General features: G+C 37.8%; 1 protein-coding gene and 1 pseudogene across 1 annotated transcript in view; both read right to left on the bottom strand.

Annotated features, from left to right (window-relative positions):
- Positions 1-24,392, bottom strand: part of Agmo (alkylglycerol monooxygenase) — a 304,197-nt gene that overhangs the window by 187,794 nt on the left and 92,011 nt on the right. Inside the window, exon 4 of the mRNA XM_052738359.1 lies at positions 7,632-7,735. Coding sequence (XP_052594319.1) covers positions 7,632-7,735 — 104 coding nt within the window. The remainder of the gene's footprint in view (positions 1-7,631; positions 7,736-24,392) is intronic.
- LOC128110587 (10 kDa heat shock protein, mitochondrial-like) lies at positions 5,636-5,935 on the bottom strand (annotated as a pseudogene).

The following is a 24,392-nucleotide window of genomic DNA, read 5'->3' as shown; positions in this document are numbered from 1 at the left end:
TCTGGCTTCCTCAAATTAATAGTAAAGAACAAAAGTCAGAAATCTAGCTATCCAGTTAGTTCCAAAAATTCTATAGTATGTACAATATAGAGTAGTGCATGATATAAATAAAGCATTACTAAAAAGAATAGGAAATAAATATTTTGAATGTTCAATAAATAACATTTTTGTAAAGAAAGCATCTGACAGATGAGTACTTAGAGTACATTATATTTACCCAAGTTTAGAGAAATAATCTCTTCTGATAACGACAGCTGGTATGAAAAAGGTGGTTTGATAGCTACATGAAACATATGATTGCTCCGTAAAAGGGTCTTTCAGATCCTTTTTCCTTGATCTTGTGAACCAAAGCCGTTAATCTTTAGAATAGTTTTTTTTTTTTTATTTGATGAGTTTTCCACAGGATCAGATCGCCTTTAAAAAGTGCCAGAAATCTTCTCTACTGATAAATACAGTGATAGACTGATCCTTACAAACTGGAGGCCATCATGAGTTTTAACTCAGTTTGTGTTCTGTTTTTCCCTTGAGGACTGATCTGAGGGCCTGGCACATGCTAAGTAAACACCCTGGACTTTGTTAGATGTGGCAGCCTTGTTGTTCTAAGATAGCTTTTACCATGTAGCTCGGGCTGGTCTAGAACTAGAAATCTGACCACCTTTGCCTCCAAGTGCTGAGCTTTCAGCTGTACATCACGTCACCTTGCAAAAACTCATTTTTCTAAGAATTAAGGCAAAAGTTGGGGAATAACTTACATTAATAAATTTAATGATAATTCTTTGTGAGTAACACAATATTATAAAGGAAACTAATTTTACAAAAAGAGAGAAAGAAAAAGGGAAAAGGTCCTAGTCCTCTTTTTTTTTTTATGGTTTTTCATGACAGGGTTTCTCTGTGTAGCTTTGTGCCTTTCCTGGAACTCGCTTTGTAGCCCAGGCTGGCCTCAAACTCACAGAGGTCTGCCTGGCTCTGCCTCCCAAGTGCTGGGATTAAAGGCGTGCGCCACCACCGCCCAGCAGTCCTAGTCCTCTTGATTGGAAACAAAGTAGTAAATGTGATTTAAGTGTGAGGATACTTCACTTCCTCCTTCCCATCCTCTTCCTTCTTTTATCTCTCCTGGTTTGGTTTGTTGTTGTTTTGCATTTACATTTTGCATTTGCATATACATTTACATTTGCTTTTGCTGCATGCCAGAAGAAGAAATCCTAGGCCTTGGAGTTAATGGAGTTACCTCTCCAGCTCAATGAGAGTCAATCTCCAATCTTGGTATCTCGTTGTCTACATCCTTTACTAATAATTCAACTCCTTCTTCTACCATAGATCCCTAAATGTACTTAATCACTTGACTGAAAAATAAATCTTCCTCATACTCGGTTAGTACCCGGGACAGGGACATTGAGCCTGTTTCCTAAATGTGTCGGTTTCTGGCTAGCCCTCACACCAATGTCATTCTGACTCCAAGGTTCTTTAGGTTTAAATAACACTATCTACGTTAGGTTGGTTATTCTACGGTATAATCAGTATTCAGTAGAATTAGTATAGAACTCTATGTGTGAGAAAGTAATGAGGGTAAGCAAAGCACAGCCCCAGTCCAGCAGAGACAAAGTGAGGTAATGTGCCCGCTGCAGGCCGGTAGCAGAACGGTGGTGGGGAGTCGTCATCTTGAAGCAATAAACAACGGCATATGGGAGGATTATAAGTATTGTGACATTGTTGTACTTTGTAGAAGTAGTGTTGTAAAAGCCTAGACTGTGGGAGGCTTGGACAGACCTCAGGGAGACCAGGAAGCAGACTACAAATATAACCAGGAATGATGTGGGAGGAGTGTGCATTTCCCAAAGAGGTAATGGATCGCTTCCATTTATCAGTCTCTAATGTGTCTGTGACTTGGTACAGGAAAAAAAATAGAAAGAATGGATAAAGAAAAAGGTTGGGCCGGGCGGTGGTGGTGCATGCCTTTAATCCCAGCACTCGGGAGGCAGAGCCAGGCAGACCTCTGTGAGTTTGAGGCCAGCCTGGGCTACCAAGTGAGTTCCAGGAAAGGCGCAAAGCTACACAGAGAAACCCTGTCTCGAAAAACAAAAAAGGTTGAGTGGCTACATGAGGGATGGGAGCATTTTAATGCCATTCTAGGGAAGCTGGGCAGAGAGTAAGATGGGATATGCACTTTTAAATATGTCCAAGGGAGGAAATGAGGGGAGTGGTCAGCCTGAGGATTAAACTAAAGAGAGATGAATAGTCTCTTTACTTATTTATTTAGGTTTTTCAAGACAGGGTTTCTCTGTGTAGCTTTGCTCCTTTCCTGGACCTCGCTTATGTAGACCAGGCTGGCCTCGAACTCACAGAGATCCGCCTGGCTCTGCCTCCCGAGTGCTGGGATTAAAGGTGTGCGCCACCAACGCCCAGCTTTGAATAGTCTCTTTAAAAGTAGAGTACAAGACATGTCCACCTGTGAGTTCATGTCTTAGCTGAAGACATGTGAAAGGGAATAGAAAGAGAAATGGCTAAAGTTCACATTTCTCTGTAGTCTTTAAAGCTCATGAGGTGTCAGTGAAGAGAGTTTGAATGAATTGAAATTCCAGAAAGGTTTCACCAGGCAGAGATGAGACTCCGGCAAAGTTTCATGCTCATTTTAGGGCTCACTGAGCATGTGCAGGGCTTTTCTGTATCTGGAAGCCCTGGCCAGAGCAGGAAGCTCTGCCACAGCAGAGCCAGCTGCAGGACTCCCAGCATGCAATGCCTGGTGGTGGGTGTGCAGAATATGGATGGAGGAATCATTTTTACATGCCCCAAAGATTTCAAAGGGGACCAAAATGGTGCCCACAGGCAGATTTGCCAGCCATGGGAATAAAGCTCCTGAGATTGCCCTGGATAGAAAGTGGGCCTAGGCAGAGCTGGGAAGAAAGCCAGAGCTTGGAGGACAGTTGCCTGCTAGTAAACTGCTAAGCCACATGGTTAACCTTTAAGTTACAATTGCTTTATCATTTGTTACTGTTATTATGTTGTATGCTGTGGTGGTTTTCCTTCATGTGTCTGTGAACCGTGTATGTGCAGTGCCCATGAAGCCAAAAAAGGGCCTTGGATCTTCTAGAACTAGAGTTAAAGGTGGTTGTGAGCTGGAATATAGGCGCTAGAATAAACTCTAGTTTACTCAAAGAACAATCAAGCAAAAGTTTATTCTCATTATATTTAACCAAAGGAGAGACTACTAACATAGTATCACTGCTGATGATAAATCTGAAATGGTTCTTTTTCCATACTCATCTAATACCCAAAGGAGATGGGTAGCTGATTAAATTCTGTTTCAGATGGGCCCAGTATTTTGCTTATTTAGAATTCTTAAATGGGCATGCTTAATGTGGTGAATCATATGACACAAAGACTCTTCCTCAAGAATGGTGCCTAAAGAAACCTTAGCAAGAGTATGCCATCTCTAAAGCAGAGGGCAAGCTCTAAGCCATCACTAACTCTGCTGAATCCTTGTGACTGGACTGATCATTTATTTATATATTAAACCAGCTGCCTGAATCAATATGCACTACTTTAAAGACCTTTATTTCCTACTTTGGATCGGAGCTCTATACACATCTATATATGTCGCATATGTACTGTATACTATAAATTTTGTTGTAAAATTGTCCCAATGTTTTACCTTTCAGAATTCTTCCTGGTTTGTTCCTCTCTCTTTATAAACCAAGTCTTTTTAGTTTTTTTTTTTTAATTCATTTATTTGTTTTTATTGAAACAGAATCTTGCTGTGTATCCCTGACTGGCCTCGTATTTGCTATAGAGCCCAAGCTGGCCTTGAAATCATGGCAATAATCCTGCCTCATTTTCCCTAGCCCTGTAGCTGTAGGTTTGTATGCTACACCTGGCTTTTCTTTTACTTTTTGAGCACATGTACAATTATACATTAAGTAGAAATTCAATGTAGCTTCTACATGTATCATCTATTATAAAGTCAGAAAAGGATGGCCAGACCTGGTGGCTCAGGCTTTTAATCTTAGCACTCAGGAGGCACGGGCAGGTGGATCTCTACGAGTTCAATTGGGCCTGGTCTATACAAGTTCCAGGCTAGCCTGAGCTATAAAGAGAGACCCTATCTCAAAGCAACAACAAAGAAGTGATGGTTTGTAGTTGGTTGTTTTTTTAGTCTTTGGTTCTTTGATCTTTGGGGGGGCCAGCCACTCAGCTACCAAGTAAATACACACAGAGAGGCTTATTCTTACTTATAAATGTCCGGCCTTAGCTTGGCTTTTTTATAGCCATCTTTTCGTAAATTATCCTACCTATCTTTTGCCTCTGGGATTTTACCTTTATCTATTTCTGTATACCTTTCTTTACTTCTTACTCCATATCTTGTTGTTTAGCTGGGTGGCTGGCCCCTGGAGTCTTCCTCCTTTTCTTCCTCCTAGATCTTTTCTTTTCAGATCTTTCCTCCTATTTATTCTCTCCGCCTGCCTGCCCTACCTATCCTTTCTCCTGCCTTGCTATTGATCAGTCAGCTGTTTATTAGACCAATCAGTTGTTTTAGACAGGCAAAGTAACACAGCTTCACGGAGCTAAACAGATGCAACATGAAAGAATGCAACACATTTTTGCATCATTAAAACAAATGTTCCACAGCATAAACAAATATAACAGATCTAAAATAACATTCCACAACAATAGTTCTTATATAATTATATGTTATATGATAACCATGTTATGGATCTAAACGCATTTTGGTATATGTACTAAGAATTGCATTAACATTGTATTAACATGCATAATGTGAGATTAAAGAAGTGTACAAAACCATATATAGTATTATATTGTAAATAAAATGACATTTAGTTTAATAGTATTCTATAAATTGCAGTTATTTTATATAGGCAACATGAGGCTTAAAATTGTCTTTAAAATACAAATGACATGGTTAGAAATTCTAGAAAGTTGAATTCTTATCTTTAATTGTTTCACATGATAGGCCTCCTCCTCAAATTTTTATATGAAAGAAATATTCTCTGAACTTAATTTGGCTCCTTTCACACCAATTTTCTTTTCAAAGATATGACCCATTTATTATTTGTTCTAAAATATATGGTTGCCTTGGTATCTATTCGATTATAGGCCTTTTATAACTGCTGATGAGAAATTTTACAGATAATTCAAGGAAAAGAAAGTGATCTGAAATCTGCCTTCGATTTCAGTATATAGAGGAAGGACCCCGGAAGTGCTGGTCAAGAATGCAGGCTGACTAATGCCTTCTGTCTTTCTTCTTCCACTGTGTCGGCTCCTCTGTCACCTCTCCACAAATAAATAGCAATTTGTGACATGCCTGGGATGCATTTCCTAATTCAACACACTTTTTTTCTATCTGTGATAAAATAATATAAAATATTTTACTGTGAGGACTAGATAAGTGTGAAGCTCATTTTGCTTGGATTTGCACTCATTTGACTTTGGACACATTAATTTTTTATTTACATTATTTTATTTGGAAATGTTTACAACTATAGAGTGGAAGTAAACTTCAGAGATAATGGATGCCATCAGTTCATTATAAAAGGGAGGCATGGAAATTATTCAGATGATGAAATAATTCAGAATGTCAATGGAGTGGGCAGCTTCATGTGACACCATTTCAGCAATGATTTTAGTCCACATACTTTCCACAAATGTCACCATCTCTAAATGAAAGATAATCTTCATTTTCTCGAATTACTTTGATGCCTCTGTATTCTGGGAGAAGAACTTTCTGTCCAACTTTCACACTAACTGGTGAAATCTCTCTCCCCTTTCCTTCCACGCTTGACCCACAGCTAGTACTGCTGTTTGCAATGCTTTTCCTTTAGACTTTTCTGGAAGTCGCTGCCACCTTTGGTCACAGATTGGACTCCACTCCTTTTACCAACACTCCATCAAAGAGCAGAAGAAATGTCCCGAAGCTTGTCATGCAGTGACTTCACCACGCAGCTGGGACTTAGTCCTCCAGCCACCATTGAACACATTCATTTAATGGCAGGGATGATACAGAGGGAGTCCGAATTGAGATTATAGTAAACTGGGCTTAAGCATCTAGACTGGCATTTCAATCTAGGATTGTTAATGCAATATGGCAGAGTGGGACTTTTCTGAAATTTACTTTTATATTTTTTAAAAAGCAGACTATATCTAAAATAGAAGATTTCTTCAAATTCTGAGGTATATAATGCTCTGATGAATCTTTTTTTTTCTGATAATAAGTACTTAATTCATTAACTACACTAATGTCCTTGGTCAACTTCAAATACAGCTATATTCTTTCTGGTTGTTTATAAGAGCCACCCATGGGTCCCTCATTCAGGATAACCAGTTCCCTTAGTTTAAAAAGGTGGCGCACGCCTTTAATCCCAGCACTCGGGAGGCAGAGCCAGGCGGATCTCTGTGAGTTCGAGGCCAGCCTGGTCTCCAAAGCGAGTTCCAGGAAAGGCGCAAAGCTACACAGAGAAACCCTGTCTCGAAAAACCAAAAAAAGAAAAAAAAAAAAAAAAAAAAGGTCAATTTGAACAAATAAGCAGGAATAAGATGATGGAAAAGCTTGAACACTGGTTATTTTTCTTTAACAAACCCCAGCACAACAAGAACCTAGGACAGCATATTATCGCAGATAATCCCTGGGACCTCAGTGATAACACTACTCTGGAAGCACTGAGACCCTGCCATTTAGCTTCTAGAAATCTGAAACAATACATTTGTTGTTTCTGTTTTAAGCCTCTCAGTTTGTAGCATTTTGCTATAGCAACCCCCAAACAGAGGCATGTTTTAACCTAGGGGTTAAGGTTAAGGGAAGATTCTTTTAAGATTTGTTCATTAACTGTATCATTACAGGCTTACCGGCCTTCTCACCTATTCTGCTATTTGGGTTAGTACCAAGACCTGCATATTTTCTTTCAGTTAAAAGGCACCTGACACCTGGTTAAGATTTGAATTTTCCACTTATCAGTTGTATAATCAACCTCATGGCACTTCAGTTTCTGGAAAACATTTGATATAACAAACAAAACTATGAACTTATTAACAAAATCAAATGAGATAATAACTGAAGAATGATCATTGATGGTGACAAAGACTTCTAACATAGATAAAAAAAATTAATTGTACAGGTGCCAGGCTGGATGAGTTCATTTCAACCCTCCTCTGCTACGTAAATGCATAGATGTATAGATGAGTTCATCTCTACTCTCCTTTACCATCTCTGCTACATAAATGCAGACTTAATTCCATCACCTTAGAATTACTATAGTTCTTATACATTACAGTTTCTATAAATACATCTCTTACCCATGGAGAGTACTTAAATGATGTGAAATCACTACAAAGAAATACATGAGCAAAACTACTCTCTAAAAATAAGTTCATGTAGTGCACAATTTTAGATATTGCAAATGCAGAAGTATGGAACATCAGTGGTGAGGGTACTCTTTTGTATGTGGCCCCTCATTGTGGATTTCAAGAGATTCATGCCTGTGATACTTAGCAATCACCTCTTCAAATAAAAAGCCAGGGAAGCAACTGAGGCCCAATAATCCCTACATGGACGTATCTCCAACTGACATAGGATTTAAAAAACAAATGATACTTTCACAGTTATCCAGTTTCCCACAACTTACCCAGGAACTATATGGCTGCAAGACAGATTGTCTCAGTGCTGTGCTTAAGTTATAGTCTTCGGAACTGTGGTGCACTTGGTGTGCAGCCCAAATAATGTTAATCTCTGCAAAACACGTGATTTCAAACAAAGAATGAGAATAAGAAAAGAGCAGCTTCTAAGAGCAGATGAAAAGCCTGGAACATCTCAGAAAAGGCTAGCCAACAGAATGAGAATTAAAATGCGCTTTCTTGAAACATTTTTGGAACCATACCGTATACAAATAATAAATAAATAGAAAATGAAGCATGACCAGTAAATGCACACATGGTATGTGACACAAATATATACCACCAATGGAATGAGATGACTTCCGAAATTTATGCTTTGCTAACACTTACAGTATCACAGATTTTAAAAACTAACGTATGGTGTTGTAACAATGTACTCAATGGAACGTGAAGAGTTTTCAGTATGTGATAACACATTCCTATTTAAAGACAAGTTTGGAAGAAATTGGTATATAATGAAATATTACACCGTATTATTTCCTGATGGCTTTTGAGATGTCTCAAAAGCTGTCTGTTGGAATAAGCAAACCATAAAAATATTTGATGCTGATCTTTAAGATTATACTTTTATTCACACACTAGTCATTGTTTATGGTTCTTCTCATAGCTTGCCAAGATGTCTACCACGTCACATGACATTCATGTGCCCTCAAAATAGAGAAGAAAATCAAGACTGTTTATTACATCAATAACTGCCAAGATCATCCTCACAAGGCCTGCTGTCCTTTCAAGCAGGGAGTGTTTTCAGCATTCATTGCCAATAAGTACTTAGATCGTGATTGGTTATTATTTTAGTCATTTAATCACTTCTAATAAACACACTGTACCCAAACAATTCAGGAATTATTTTATATGAATGAGCAGTAATTCATCATGAGGTCCTTTAAAACTACACAGACACAGTATTTGAAACCATTTGAAATGGTTAGGGCCCAAACTTCTGGCTTATTTATTACATACATAGCTACATGTAAGAGATTTGCAAGGACTGTTTCTTTGTATCTTCCGATGTTGTGTGGGCTTTAAGTTGCAATAAATGTGACAAATGTCCTAAGTTTTGGAAAACGTTTACCAACTGAGCCCTTGAAATAATCTAAACACCATTTTCTCCTTCGAAAATTCAATATCAAGCATTTTAGAGCCTGGTACTTACAATAAGCCTTGATTAAAAATAAACATGTCTTTTTTGACATACCAATATTTGATTCCAAATATTGACTTTAACACACCCAAACTACGGGTTGAGAGAGGGGTAAGGGAGTCTAGCTCTGCATCCTCATAATCTCCACAGAAGTAATTGTGGAACAAAGAGTCCATGAAGGTGGAGGTTAAAGACCTGTGTCTGTGGTTGTTTTGAAAGCGTTTGCTTCCCATCACAAACCGTGTAACAGGAGCCCAAGATCAATGAGGCCCAGCTGCATAAACAGCATGCAGTAACAAGATCCCACTGACTCACCTATGTCCCTTTCCAGGAATGGAAAAGAGTCAGGAAAATTGGATTTTTTTTTTTTGCACAGTCTATAGTCAGATTTTTGGAACTAAATTATTTTCAAGCATGGTTAGAAAAATGTATTTTACAGAAAATAATTGCAATAGTTCTTATGGGAATGGAATAAGAAAATATTAATAGTTAATATTTTGTTTACCTTCCTTAAAGCTTGAATTGGTAAATTGCTTGCTCTAATAAATGAAAGCAAATATTAAGGAGAAAAATTATTATTTAGAAAAGTGTTTTTATATGGAAAGATTTAATAAAATTATATATTCTGTTCAATAGTAATATTTTTCTTTTCCTATAGTCAAATTGTAGACTTTATGCTCACATAACATTTTATTAGACCTTTGCAATGGCATAATTAGAAATAATTATGCTTATTTACAGTGCCAAAATGTACATTTGTATGAATATATTTTTAAATATGTAGTCAAAAAATTCTAACCATTTAGCTGAATTCTAATATAATATGTATGCTTTATTATTGCGTTTGTTAATTTTAAACATTTTTAATAAATTCATAAGTTTCAGAGCATGCATGGATGGCTCAGTGGTTAAGAGCACTTGCTACTATTTCAGAGGACACAGGTTCCTTTCTCATTACCCACACTGGGAGGCTTACAACTGCTTCTAACTCCAGTTTCTGAGGATCCAATGTCCTATTCTGGCCTCTCGGACTACCTGCTTACACATGGAACAGCACACACACACACACACACACACACACACACACACACACACACACACACACACAAATCAATCAATCAATCAATCAATCAATCAATTAACAAATCTTTATAAAATGTATGCATTCCATTAAAACCCCTTGTTTCTAATATTCAATGCTTGGTGATCAAGTGCAGCTATGTAATTACTATTGATACAGGAAAATTTTGTCATTCTGTATTTTTCCCATCCATCTCTACCTCTATGGTTGATACAGACACAATCTAAAACGGTTCTTGACTTACATTATGAAATTAAGGACTTTGATAGCGTGATGGAGTAGACCTTTTGGGACCCTGAGAGAGAAGCATTTGTGCTTGTGCAGCATGTGAGTCTCTCCTGCCCACCAAGCGCAAGGCTCTGGTGATTCCTGTCCCCTTGTGGTCATGCCTTTGGTAATCCTGCCTTTTAAATCAGCAGGGTTAAGTGACTCCCTTCTAGGAAATAGGATGTTGGCAAAGATGATGGATGTGATGTCACTTTGGTAATTAAAAGGAGTAGCCGTGTCTGAAGTACTTTCTTGTATTCTCACATTGCCAGCTGCCATCATGGGACCTCTCCTTTACTGAGCTCCATCTGAAGGGTGATTGGGAGAAATGCTTGACTAACGAGACATCAAGTGCTAAGCTTGTTAGTATAAACACCAGGAACCCAGCCAGCAATCGTGCAAGTGAATTTGGATAGAATCTTATGTAGTCGTGACCCTGGATGCCCTACAGCCTGCCTGCAATCAGTTGAACAGCTTAGCAGCAAATAAACCTTAGGAGCTTGGGCTGGTGGGGTTCATGTAAGACACAGGCTGATTTCTGTCTCTCTGAAATCATCTGACAATGGTGTTCTTACTTTAAGCTGCTGACTGGTTATACAGCAGTATGTAATTATGGCAGCCAGTGACTCACCAACACCCTCAGTTCATGCCACCTTGCAATATGCTTCCTGTCCTTTGAGTCTTTCCGCTTCAAGGATGTCAAATAAGTAGAACCCAACAGTACTCAAGTTATGAAGTTTGGCTTTTTTCATTCAACATCAAAGAAGAGACTGTCCCCCTTTCTCTGTTTATAATTATTTGGTCTTTATATTGATGAGTTACATTCCTAAATAAGACTGTTCATTGTTTTATTTTGTTTATGTTTATTTTCCATTTGAAGTGCTTATCAGTTATTTTCAGTGTGTGTGTTTATTTTCAAATGTTTTATTTGCATATATTCACTTTACACATTAATGCGCTTCGTTATGATATTTTAATGCACAAATATAATGTGTTTTGATTATATGTGGCCATTACTCTCTGGGTACTTCTCCTAGAACTTCTAATGATCCCCTTTCCCTTTCTTACTGGTCCCCATTCTATTTTCATGTCAGAATGTGTGTGTGTGTGTGTGTGTGTGTGTGTGTGTGTGTGTGTGTAAAGTTAGTGAAAGAGCATCCTGTGTAGCATGGCAGTAGGCAGGCAGTCAGGTAGGCAAAACTGTTTCTTGGGCAGTTAATAGAGAACTTACATCTTATCTGCAAGTTGGAGGCAGAGAGAGAAAGAGACTGGGTCTGGCATAAAGCCAACTCCTGGTGATACACCTCTTCCAAAATAGCAAACTCCCTAATCCTTCCCAAAACAGTTTTACCAACTAATAACCAAGATTTCAAGTATATGAACCTATGGCAGCCATTCTCATTCAAACCACCATAACATGCTAACAATATTTCAGGAACATTTAGTCTATTGTGCAGTAAGGATCAAGGAAGACCCATGTATGCAGTAGGGTACATTCCCCAACTAGAATCTTGGACTGTAGAAGTGGAGAGTGTGAACTGAGCACTAGCATGCATGTATTAATCTACTTCTCTGTGTTCTTGATGTAGGTGTAATATGAACTCTTCTCTCTAGCTTCTGCCATAGTGACTTCCCTGACAGGAGGGATTTGGAATTACAACCCAAATAAACATGTCTCCTTTGAATTGTTTCAGGCAGGATACTTTATTGTAGCAATAGGAAATGAGACTAAGACAAGTAGCATAGAACAGGTTGCGTTTAAAGAGAAGAAATATTTCCACCTATAGTCATTTAATTGATGAATTCACTCTATTGTTTGATTGTGTGTGTGTGTGTGTGTGTGTGTGTGTGTGCAAGACAGAGAGAGAGAGAGAGATAGAGATAGAGAGTTCTCTATATATATGTTCTCTAGGTGTGGTATATATGTGTATATGTGTTGTATACATTGTATTATATGTATATATGTGTGTTGTTATGAATGTGTATATAAATATGTGTAGGTGGAGGTCAGAGGTTGATACCAGGTATCTTTTCTCAGCACAGAAACCCAATGTATTGTCTATGGGAGCCCTGGCTATATGAATCTTTCAAAATTTTTCATAAAATGATAAATATAAAAAGATGCAAGATGCAATTTGTAGATCTTTTTTAGCAATCAAGCATTTACTGATAATAAGTTGTAAGGAAATATAATTTAAACATTTCCACAAAAAGAAAAAAAGTGCAACATTTATCAACATTTATTATTGAGTTATTGAAAAAAATACCAAATATCTAAACGATATTGATAACAATGTTATTAGTAATTACAGTATTCATTTGTGTTATACATGAAAAAGCTGTGTTTTTCACATTTCAGGGTTTTAAGCCAGGGGTGATGTAGCACATGCGTAGTCTAGGCACCTGGGAAGTGGAAGCAGCATTCCAGAGCAAGTCAACATTCATAAAAAGGTAAAGGTGGGTCTGGATATTGTGAAATGCAGTATCAACAAACAAATGAAGAAAGAAACAAATTAAAACAAAACAGAGCAAAAAAATGAAATTTTATGCTGAAAGTACTTGATAACGCTAAGAGTTAAAACTACATTTAGTTTATTAATAGTTGTTGACAGCAGATGTCCATGAATGAGGCACGGAACATACCAGACAGAAGAGATGAGTGAGCTGCCTACCAGCAGAACTGCACCCCTCCCTGGATATTGACCCCAGTGACCCTTCCTCAATCCCACGCCATTCCAGTTAATCTTCAGCCCCATGGCTGGGCCTTCCCACAACCCTAGAAGACTTCTGCCAAGCACGCCCAGGCCAGAACTAGTGAGTGACCAGCCTACCAGTAGAACTGTACTTTTCCTTGAATTCTGCACCTGTGACCCTTCTTCAGGCCAACACCATCCCAGCTAGCCCTGGCCCTGCTGTGCTGGGCCTTGTCCCCAATCCCAGTGGACTTTTACCACTGAGATGAAGGCCAGATCAGGCAAACTGCTCTCACCAGTCCATAAGTGCCCCTTCCTTAGAACTCCAGTAGACTCCATAAGTCCAGACATAGTCCACACCAGTTAGAAGAACAGCCACCTAAGGCCCATGAACAGTCCATATCAGTCAAAAGTATAGCCTCAGTAGCTCTACTAGAGGGCAGGCTGGTCCTAGGTACTCCACAAGAAAACTCATGTATTACAGGAGGGCAGGTTGGTCTTAGGTACTCCACAAGAAGACTCAGGTATTACTGGAGACCAGGCTGGTCCTAGGTACCCCACAAGAAAACTCATGTATTACTGGAGGGCAGGTTGGTCTTAGGTACTCCACAAGAAGACTCAGGTATTACTGGAGGCCAGGCTGGATCTACAGACCTAAGAAAACATTGGCTTTACCGGAGGCCAGATTAGATCAATGGGGATAAGGCTCACAAACCTCCAGAACAGACATCTTAATGAATCTGGAGACACATCAGTCAACAGAACCCTTGGCCACTTAGGTCAGAGGATCAGAGAGGAAGCAGAAATCAAGGAACAAAACACCCATCTAACAAAGATAAAACAGAAGTCAACACCTAGACCTATAGTTACCCCAAATCCAGATGCCTAAAAGCCAGTGTAAAAACACAGTCAATGACACAAAGGGCAATATGTCACCACAAGAACCCAGCTATTCAACAACAACAAGACCTGAACATCACAACACAGCTGAAGCACAAGAAAACAACTTTAAAAATAACTTTATGAAGATGATAAAGGTCCTTAAAGAGGAAATAGAAAAATCCCTGAAAGAAATGGAGAAAGACAACCAAAAAAAATTGAAGGAAACAATTAATCTCTTAAAGGATGTCAAGAAAACCAAGAAAAAAATAAACACTTGACAGAAACAAATAAAACTATATAAGACATGAAAATGGAAATAGAAGCAATAAAGAAAACACAAACTGAGGGAATTCAGGAAATGGAAAACCTGGGTAAGCAAACAGGAACTACAGATGCAAGCATCACCAACAGAATACAAGACAAGGAAGAGAGAATCTCAGGTTATAAAGATATTATAGAGGAAATAGATTTATTGACCAAAAAAATGTTAAATCTAAAAAATTCCTAACAAAACATGCAGGAAATCTGGGACACTATGAAAAAAACAAAACTAAGAATAATAGGAATAGAAGATGAAGAAGAATCCCAGTTCAAAGGCCCAGAAAATATATTCAACAAAATCATAGAAGAAAATTTTCCCACCTAAAGGACATACCTCTAAATGTACTAGAAGCTTACAGAACACCACATAGACTAGACCAGAAAAAAGTTCCCTTGCCATATACTAATTGAAACACTAAACATACAAAATAAGGAAAGAATATTAAGAGTTGCAAAAGAAAAAGGATATAAAGGCAGACCTACCAGAATTACACATGAGTTCTCAGTGGAGACTCTAAAAGCCAGAAGAGCCTGGACAGACCTCTTGCAGACTCTAAGAGATCATGGATGCCAGCCCAGACTACTATACCTAGCAAAATTATACAAGGAGGAAAAAAGATATTTCATGACAAAGTCAAATTTAATCACTATCTATCCATAGACCCAGCCTACAGAAGGTGCTAGAAGGAAAATTTTAACCCAAATAAGTTAGCTAGACCCACAAAAACACAGGCAATAGAGAATAGCACATGAGGGGGAAACACACATACACATACACTGCCAGCACTACCACCAATAACATAATAACAGGAATAAACAATCAGTGGTCATTAATCCCTCTAGATCAATGGATTCAATTTGCCAATAAAAAGACAAAGACTAGCAGAATGGATATGAAAACAAGATCCATCTTTCTGCAGCATATAAGAAACACATCTCAACATCAAAGACAGACATTACCTCAGAGTAAAGCGTTGGAAAAATATTTTCAGATCAAATGGACCAAAGAAGTTAGCTAATATAGCTATTTGAATATCTACCAAAATAGACGTCAAACCAAAATTAGTCAAAATAGATGGGGAAGGACATTTCATATTCATCAAAGGAAAAAAATCATAAAGAAGATGTCTCAATTCTGAACATCTGTGCCCCACATACAAGGGCACTCACATTTGTAAAAGAAATATTACTACAGCTTAAATCATGTATTGAACCCCACACAATAATAGTGGAAGACTTCAACACTCCACTCTCACCCATTGACAGGTCATCCAGACAGAAACTAAACAGAGAAATAATGGAATTAACAGATGTTATAACACAAATGGACCTAACATATCTACAGAATGTTTTACCCAAACACCAATGAATATACCTTCTTCTCAGCACCTCATGGAACATTCTCCCAAATTAATCACATACTCAGTCACAAAGCAAGTCTTAACAGACACACATGTAAAAAAATATGGAATAACCCCCTCTATCTTATTAGATCATCATTTATTAAAGTTGGAGTTCAATAACAACACAAGCTACAGAAAGTCTACAAACTCATGAAAACTTCACAACTCTAAACTGAATTACCACTGGGTCAAGGAAGAAAAAAAGAAAGAAGTTAAAGAATTCCTAGAATTGAGTGAAAATGAATGCATAACATACCCAAACTTATGGGACACATGAAAGCAGTGCTAAGAGGAAAGTTCACAGCACTAAGTGCCTTTGTAAAGAATTTGGAGAAATGCTATGGATATCGCTCTGAATAAATAAAATGCTGATTGGCCAGTAGCCATGCAGGAAGTATAGGCAGGACAAGCAGAGAAGAGAATTCTGGGAAGTGGAAGGCTGAGGCAGAGAGCCGCTGCCAGCCACTGCCATGAGAAGATGTTAAGATAATGGTAAGCCACAAGCCACATGGCAACTTATAGATTAATAGAAATGGGTTAATTTAAGATATAAGAACAGCTAGCTAGAAGCCTGCCATGGTCATGCAGATTATAAATAATATAAGTCTCTGTGTGTTTACTTGGTTGGGTCTGAGTAGCTGTGGGACTGGCGGGTGAGAGAGATTTGTCCTGACTGTGGGCCAGGCAGGACCAGAAAAACTATAGCACCTGAAAGTTCTAGAAAAAAAAGAAGTAAACACACCCAGGAGGAGTAATTGGCAGGAAATTATCAAACTGAGGGTTGAAATCAATAATATAGAAATGAAGAGAACAATGCAAAGAATTAATGAAACAAAAGGTTGATTCTTTGAGAAAAACAATGAGATAGATAAACTTTTATCCAAACTAACAAAAAAGCAGTGAGAGAATATCCAAATTAACAAAATCATAAATGAAAGGGGGACTATAACAACAGACACTAAGGAAATCCAGACAATTATTAGGTCATACTTCAAAAATATGCACTCCACAAAATTGGAAAATCTAAATGAAATGGACAAATTTCTTGGTAGATAACACATAACAAAATTTTAAAAAGATCAAGCAGATAAAAATTTAAACATATGGCCGGGCGGTGGTGGCGCACGCCTTTAATCCCAGCACTCGGGAGGCAGAGCCAGGCTGATCTCTGTGAGTTCAAGGCCAGCCTGGGCTACCAAGTGAGTTCCAGGAAAGGCGCAAAGCTACTCAGAGAAACCCTGTCTCGAAAAACCAAAAAAAAAAAAAAAATTTAAACATATAACCCCTAAGGAAATAGAAATAATTATTAAAAACTCCCAATCCCAAAAGCTCAGATGGTTTCAGTGCAGAATTCTACTAGACTTTCAAAGAAGAGCTAATACCAGTACTTGTCAAATTATTACACAAAATAGAGACAGAAGAAACATTGCCAAATTCTTTTTCTGAGGCCACAGTTACCTTGAAACCCAAACCATACAAAGACTCAACAAAGAAAGAGAATTATAGACCAATTTATCTCATGAACATTGACACAAAAATAATAAAATATTGGCAAACTGAATCCAAGAACACATCAAAAAAAAAATCATCCACCATGACCAAATGGGCTTCATCCCACAGATGCAGGCATTGTTCAGCATATGAAAATATGTCAATGTAATCCACCATGTAAACAAACTGAAAGAAAAAAACACATTATCATCACATTCAATGCTGAAAAAGCCTTTGACAAAATCCAATAACCCTTCATGAAAAAAGTCTTGAAGAGATCAGTGATAGAAGGAACATATCTAAATATAACAAAGGCAATATATAGCAAGCCAAGAGCTAACATCAAATTAATTGGAGAGAAACTCAAAGAAATTCCATTAAAATCAGAAACAAGACAAAGCTGTCCACTCTCTCCATATCTATTCAATACAGTACTCAAAGTTCTTGCTAAAGCAATAAAATAACAAAAAGAGATCAAGGCGATATAAATTGGAAAAGAAGAAGTCAAAGTATCACTATTTGCAGATGATATGATAGTATACATAAGCGATCCCAAAAATTCAACCAAGAAACTCCTACATCTGATAAACACCTTTAGTGAAGTGGTTGGCTGAAAAATTAACTAAAAAAAAAATCAGTAGCGCTCCTATATACAAATGACAGACAGTCTTAGGAAAAAATTAGGGAAACAACACCTTTCACAATAGCTACAAATAATAGCTACAAATAATATGAAATATGTTAGGGTAACTCTAACCAAACAAATGAAAGACTTGTATGACAAAACTTGTCTTGGAAGAAAGAAACTGGAGAACATATCAGAAGATGGAAAGATTTCCCATGCTCATGGATTGGTAGGACTAACATAGTAAAAAGGCTATCCTACTAAAAGCAATCTACGGATTCAAGGCAATCCCCATCAAAATTCAAACACAATTCTTTAGAGATCTGGAAAGGATAATACGTAATTTCATATGGAAAAAACAAAAAACCCAGGACAGCTAAAACAATCCTGTACAATAAAAGAACTGTTGGGGATATCACCATCCCTGATCTCAATTTCTACTACAGAGTTATAGTAATAAAAACAGAATGGTATTGGCATAAAAACAGAACTCTGATCAAAGGAATTAAATTAAAGACCCAGACATAAATCCACACAATTATGGACACTTGATTTTTGACAAAAAAAAAAAAAAACAAAACTATACAAAGGAGAAAGAAAAGTCTCTTCAACAAATGGTGCTGGCATACTTGGATGTCTGCATGTAGAAGAATGCAAATAGATCTGTATCTATCACCCTGAACAAAACTCAAGTCCAAGTGGATCAAAGACCTCAATATGAATCCAGTTACATTGAACCTGATAGAAGAGAAAGTAGGGACTAGCCTTAAATGAATTGGCACAGGAGATAACTTCTTGAATAGAATACTGTAGCACAGAGACTAAGATTGACAATAAATGGAACCTCATGAAACTAAAGAGCTTCTGCAATGTAAAGGACTCTGTCAATAGGATAAAACAACAGCCTGCAGAACGGGAAAAGATCTTCACCAACCCCACATCCAACAGAAGGCTGATCTCCAAAATATATAAAGATCTCAAGATACTAGACATCAAAACCCCCCATGTATTCCAATTAAAAAACTGAGAAGAATCTCAAATGACAGTGAAACAATTAAAGAAATGTTCATCATCCTTAGCCATCAGGAAAATGCAAATCAAAACAACTCTGAGATTCTATCATACACCTCTCAGAATGGCTTAGATCAAAAGTACAAGTGACAGCTCATGTTGGAGAGGATGTGGAGCAAAGGGAACACTCCTACCTTGCTGGTGGGAGTGCAAACTTGCACAGCCACTTTGGAAATCAATATGATGGTTTCTCAGAAAATTGGGAATCAATCTGCCTCAAGAGCCAGCCATACCACTCTTCATCATATACCCAAAGGATGCTCAAACGTACCACAAGGGCACTTGCTCAGGTGTGTTCATAGCAGCTTCATTTGTAATCTCATTAGATGCTATAAGAGCCTTTGACAAAAATCCAACACCCCTTCATGGTCTTGGAGAAATCAGGGCTACAAGGAACATATCTAAACATAATAAAGGCAATATATAGCAAGCCTACTGCTAACATCAAACTAAATGAAGAAAAACTCAAAGCAATTCCACTAAAATCAGGAACAAGACAAGACTGTCCACTCTCTTCATATCTATTCAATATAGTGCTTGAAGTTGCAAATATCATTATCAATAGCTTTTGCTCATATAACATAAGTGTAACCCAATAACCAAAATATGATTATTTTAGTACAAATTTATAATTCATTACTCAGTGTTTCATATTTACTGACTCACTTGGATAAGGGACTTTAGATGATACGTGGTAACCCAGAGTTTGTGTCTTAAAAGCATTTCCAGCTGGCTAAGCTCAATACTGCACACTTTCTTTTCACTGGCTTTCTAGAGGAAATCCGGAGTATTATTTTTCATGTCCTTGTGTCTTGACCCCTTGAATCATGTACTACTTCCTTCTATGAGCATTTTCACTTGCTGAGGTACAGGATTGCACAAACATCCTGGGAAGAAAATAAGCAAGGTTCATATTTTGTTAGTAGCATCTGCAAGCCTAGTCTCACTCACATGTCTTCCCAGCATCCCACTCTGCTTCCCATGGTGATCCTGTTATTATTTCCCATTCCTTGATCATCACCCTACTTTGAAAGCCCAAGTCTGCTTGTTTTTCCAAATGTAGATGGATTTGTTTTTATTTCCCAAAGACCCACCATATTAGTACTTAGGTGTGATTTTTTTTTGCCTTAACTATCTAAGAATATAAAAGTAGGGTGGTAGAGAAAGAAAGAGCAAATAGTAATGATTTCTAAAAAGAAATGGCTTCAGAACTAAGGAATCCACTTGACAGTGAGCAAGGAGAGCCTGTGCAGTATCATGGTCTAGGTCATGGAGGCTGACTGTGACCACAGTGTTGAGGAACTACATCTTGATGACTAGAAGGAGGTCTTAGGAATGACAAAACACAAAACAAATAAGCAAACACACACACACACACACACACACACACACACACACACACACACACACACGCACACATGCATGCACCACACTGGCCCTGAGAAAAGGTGTTATTGAATAATAAAAAATGACAAAATAAAATAGACCTTTGAGGCCATGCTATGAACTCAGACCCCTCTGTAACTTAAATGTAATTTTGCTACCAAAAGTCCTTCTGAAACTTCATGCAGAGCACGTTGATCTGGGAGCAGATGAAACCTTAAAGTGGCCTTTGGTTATTTAGGGGTGATGCCCTCTTAGGAACTATAGCAGTTCTTATGAAACATAATGACAGGTGTCATGAGAAGATTGCTCTACCACTGAGTTACTCTCCATGCTCTAAAACCAATATTGTAATATATATAAATATCATTCAAGTGTTAGATACTTAAGAAATAGAAGAATAAAGACATGTTTGGAAAGATGAGTAAGATGGAGTAGAGTATTTTTTTCTCAAAAAGCCTGAGTCAAAAGCAGAGAGGGATGCTGGGACCAGCGTTGCAGGTGCTACCTACACATATATACCCACACAGCATGTGTATTGTTCATCCTGCATATTTATTAGGAGGGACACACTGAGGGTTAGAAAAACTCAACAGCCCCACATTTCCATTCCGAGGCATTGTAGATGCCTAGTGAGTTGATGGCTGCACCTTTCGGCTTAGTAGAACAAATAACGTGCTGTTCACAGAGATCACTGCGCTTTGCACCATTATTTAAGCCAGACTATGCTTTATAGTTGTCTGTATGCCTGTATCCCCTTGATAGGATTTTCAACCAAAGGTCATTGTAAATGTTCAATCTATTGTCTACTTTATTATCAGGTTATGATAAGAATGAACTATAAATAATGTTATGAATGAGACAGTCCAGTCGATTGACTCTCTTCTTTCTCTTAGCTGTGCCATTGATAACTGCTCATGGTTATCCTGTGGCTTCATATTGACCAAGAACAGATTTCTGTCCATTTAATACACAGCTGCAGGTCTTGGCCAAGGGCTCCAGAAAGGGAATCCTAATATTAATTTTGAAAATGGAGACAAAAAAGCTCTTGCCTCATCAACAGAGGATGTGTTGTTCACACCGAAACACCACTGAATGATATCACCACTGGGATGTCAAGAAATGTAACAGTCTAGCAAAGAGACAATTTTAGTTAAAAGGATTATTTAATTTCTCAAAAATTTGATAAATCAGCCCTCCATATAGAAAACAATTTTCTGCAAAGGCTGGCAAAAATTGAAATAAACTTTATCAGTATAATATTTCAAATAATAGTGAATTAGATGATTTTTTTTATATCTTTTCCAGATCACTTATTCACTCCAAAACAAACCTCAAGCATATAGGTCTAGATCAGATTAGGAACACCAATGTTCTAAAGTGGACTTTAGAGTGCATCAGTGGTTTTCTTCTTACAAGAAGCAGATTCCAAGGGATCTATGTGTTTTGCAAAGAAGGTAGGCATCTCTTCCACAGTAATGGCATGCAAATAACTTGAACATGATAAATTAGGGAGCAGAAATTATGGAGAATTTTCACCTTGTGAATAGAGTAACCTAAGATTGGCAAGTGGTCCCACACACTCCTACCCAGCATGCTTTCCTATGGGGAGATACAATGAACTTCTGCTACATTAAGCTTGGCACAAAGATTTATATAATTTGTGTCTTCAACAAGCAGAAGTCAAAACCAAATAACTACAAAGTTTCAAAGGGGTGTAACACAAAGAAGTGACCAGGTGAGCAAAACAATACAGGCCTGTCAGGAAAAGACAGGCCGCTGGAGAATACCAGAGTACTTAGGTCAAGCTGAATTCCTGCTCTGTGAGCCTCCTGGGCGGATGGAGATTAGCCTTGTGAGCAACCACAAAGCATACCAGGCTCTCTTTGCTGCTAATAAGAACTTCTAACTGCTCTGACAATTTTTTTTTTTTTTTTTTTTTTTTTGGTTTTTCGAGACAGGGTTTCTCTGTGTAGCTTTGCGCCTTTCCTGGGACTCACTTGGTAGCCCAGGCTGGCCTCGAACTCACAGAGATCCGCCTGGCTCTGCCTCCCGAGTGCTGGGATTAAAGGCGTGCGCCACCACCGCCCGGCTGCTCTGACAATTTGTCTTTGAGTTTTGAAATTGTTTTTTAGTACTTCATAGAAAACGAGCCCAGTTTTTACAATAGAAATTTTCAATGTTACTCAACTTGCAGAGAGAAAGGTTGTGTCCAGGAGAAAAAAAAGATTGAACCAGACCTGAAAGTCTTAAACTGAGTGTTTCAGTTTTCCTCTGTGGTACCCCTTAAATATAAACATATAGTTGGTTTACAGGAAAGCTTGTCAATGAATGTGGGATACAATTGGAGAGTGTTGTGAGTCTTTGGTCACTGAAATAGTTGTTCACAACAATACTTCTGTGACTATTCTAATAGGTGTGACTCATATTCCACTCCCACTTAACTCTCTGCCATGACTTATTACTACCTAACACTCAGATCCAGATATTTTGTGTTCCATACTCACTTTCCTATAGGAATCTTCACAGTCAATGCAATCAGAAGCATTCACGAAGAGACATCTTCATATTCAAAACCTAGTGCAAAGGGTCCAAAACTTTCCTCACAGGCCAAACCTGAGAGCTAGTCTAGCAAGACAACAATTCCAATGCGTTGAACACTTTTTAAATGTAAACTTGAAGTAAGATAAGAAGAGCCACATTTTGCGGCACATCAATGCTATATAAACATATGTATTTTCTCCTCACTCATGTATGCTCTGTTCTCTGGCTTTTTGGAAACCACAGTCCCTGCCGTTGTCCCCTGTCTGTGCCACCTGTCAACACATTTTCCATCTCTATCATTTTCTTAAAGAAACTCCTTTTAGTTCTCCCCAGCAAGAATAAGTATGCAACCCTTATTGTCCTTAAGGAAGCAAGCCTCTAGCTTTTGCAAATGCTCTTGAGGATTGAATCTACCACTATTTTATAAGTTTTTGAATATGAAGAACCTTAAATTATCCAACTTTGTATGATTATATCAATACACATATGGCTGTCTTTCTATAGCAGCCTACAGTACATGTTCTTGATTACACACATTTATTTTGTAATGTAGTAATAATAGTAATAATAAAGTAATGTAAAAGTTTGTAAAATAATGATCTGAACCATTAGTACTTAAATCACACTATGTGATTTATTTTTATGTGTACTTCATTGGTAAAAATCAATTCTTTTCCTGATTTTTCTTGTTCTTCATGCTGATCCTTTCTCCTGAAGTTCAGACTTGTGCAAATATTCTATCTTACAACAGGATTCCCTTGACTCTCCTTGTCACTAGTTCCTTTCATCTTAAACATCTGGGAAGGGCAGACGAATTACTTCCTCACCTCCCACTCTCTCTGAAGGTCATTGTTGATGTCATTTGAATCTCCTCAAAAGCATCATCAGTTCCCTCTAGCCCAAACAAAAGCCTGCATTTCAGATGTGATTCTAGTTGAACTTTTCCAACCCTGGAGTCTGATTCTGCTTTGCATGGCCTTTCTTCTGGTGGCAGCAGCAGCCCCTCTCCTGGTCATCATCTTTCTCTCCAGCTGTGTGCACTCCCAGTCTCCACACCTACTCTAACCAGCCTCCAAGGACCTGACTCTTCTGTCTCATAAAAAGTTTGAACACAATTTCAATACAGAAAATCAGCATGTAAAGACAGTAGCGTTGAATGATGAGAAAGAATTCGGGGAAAGAATCTCATTCACAATCCATTAAAAAATAAAGAATATTCCATATAATGGAGCTGAAGAAGTGAGAGACTTTATAATGACAATATTTAAAACACCATAAAAAGAAATGAAGGCGCTTTTTTGAAACGGAAACTCTCATTCATGTATTGCTATAATTTACATTCAGAAAATGGGTGTACACCTAAAAGCACTCCACAGATTAGATGCAATCCCTTTCAAAATCCCAATGCCATTCTTCATAGAAGTAGAAAAAAGACTGAAAATTCATTTGGAAATGCAAAAGAATCTGGATAGCTAAAGCAAGCTAAAGAATACAAAAATTTTAGTTATCATCATAGCTTATTTCAAGATACACTATGAAGGGACAGTAATAAGAGAGCATGCTATTGGCACAGAACAGACATGCAGAACAATGAAACAGAATAGTGGTCCACACCTAAACTTACGCAGCCACGGTCACCTTTTTTTTTAAGGTGTTAAAAATTTTACATGGGAGATAAGATAGTCCTTCTAAAAACAGGGAAAATTGGTTATTGACCTTTAGAATAATGAAATTGCATCCCTCCCAGCCTGTTAAAATCACCTCCAAATGGAGTTCCAAAATTCTAAAACTGTTAAAGGAAAACTGGAAA

Source organism: Peromyscus californicus, unplaced genomic scaffold, assembly GCF_007827085.1.
Source record: "Peromyscus californicus insignis strain IS unplaced genomic scaffold, ASM782708v3 Scaffold_15__1_contigs__length_86483966, whole genome shotgun sequence".
NCBI classification, from domain to species: domain Eukaryota; kingdom Metazoa; phylum Chordata; class Mammalia; order Rodentia; family Cricetidae; genus Peromyscus; species Peromyscus californicus.
Note: the sequence above shows the minus strand (reverse complement) of the source record. Positions and strands in the feature narration are given on the sequence as shown.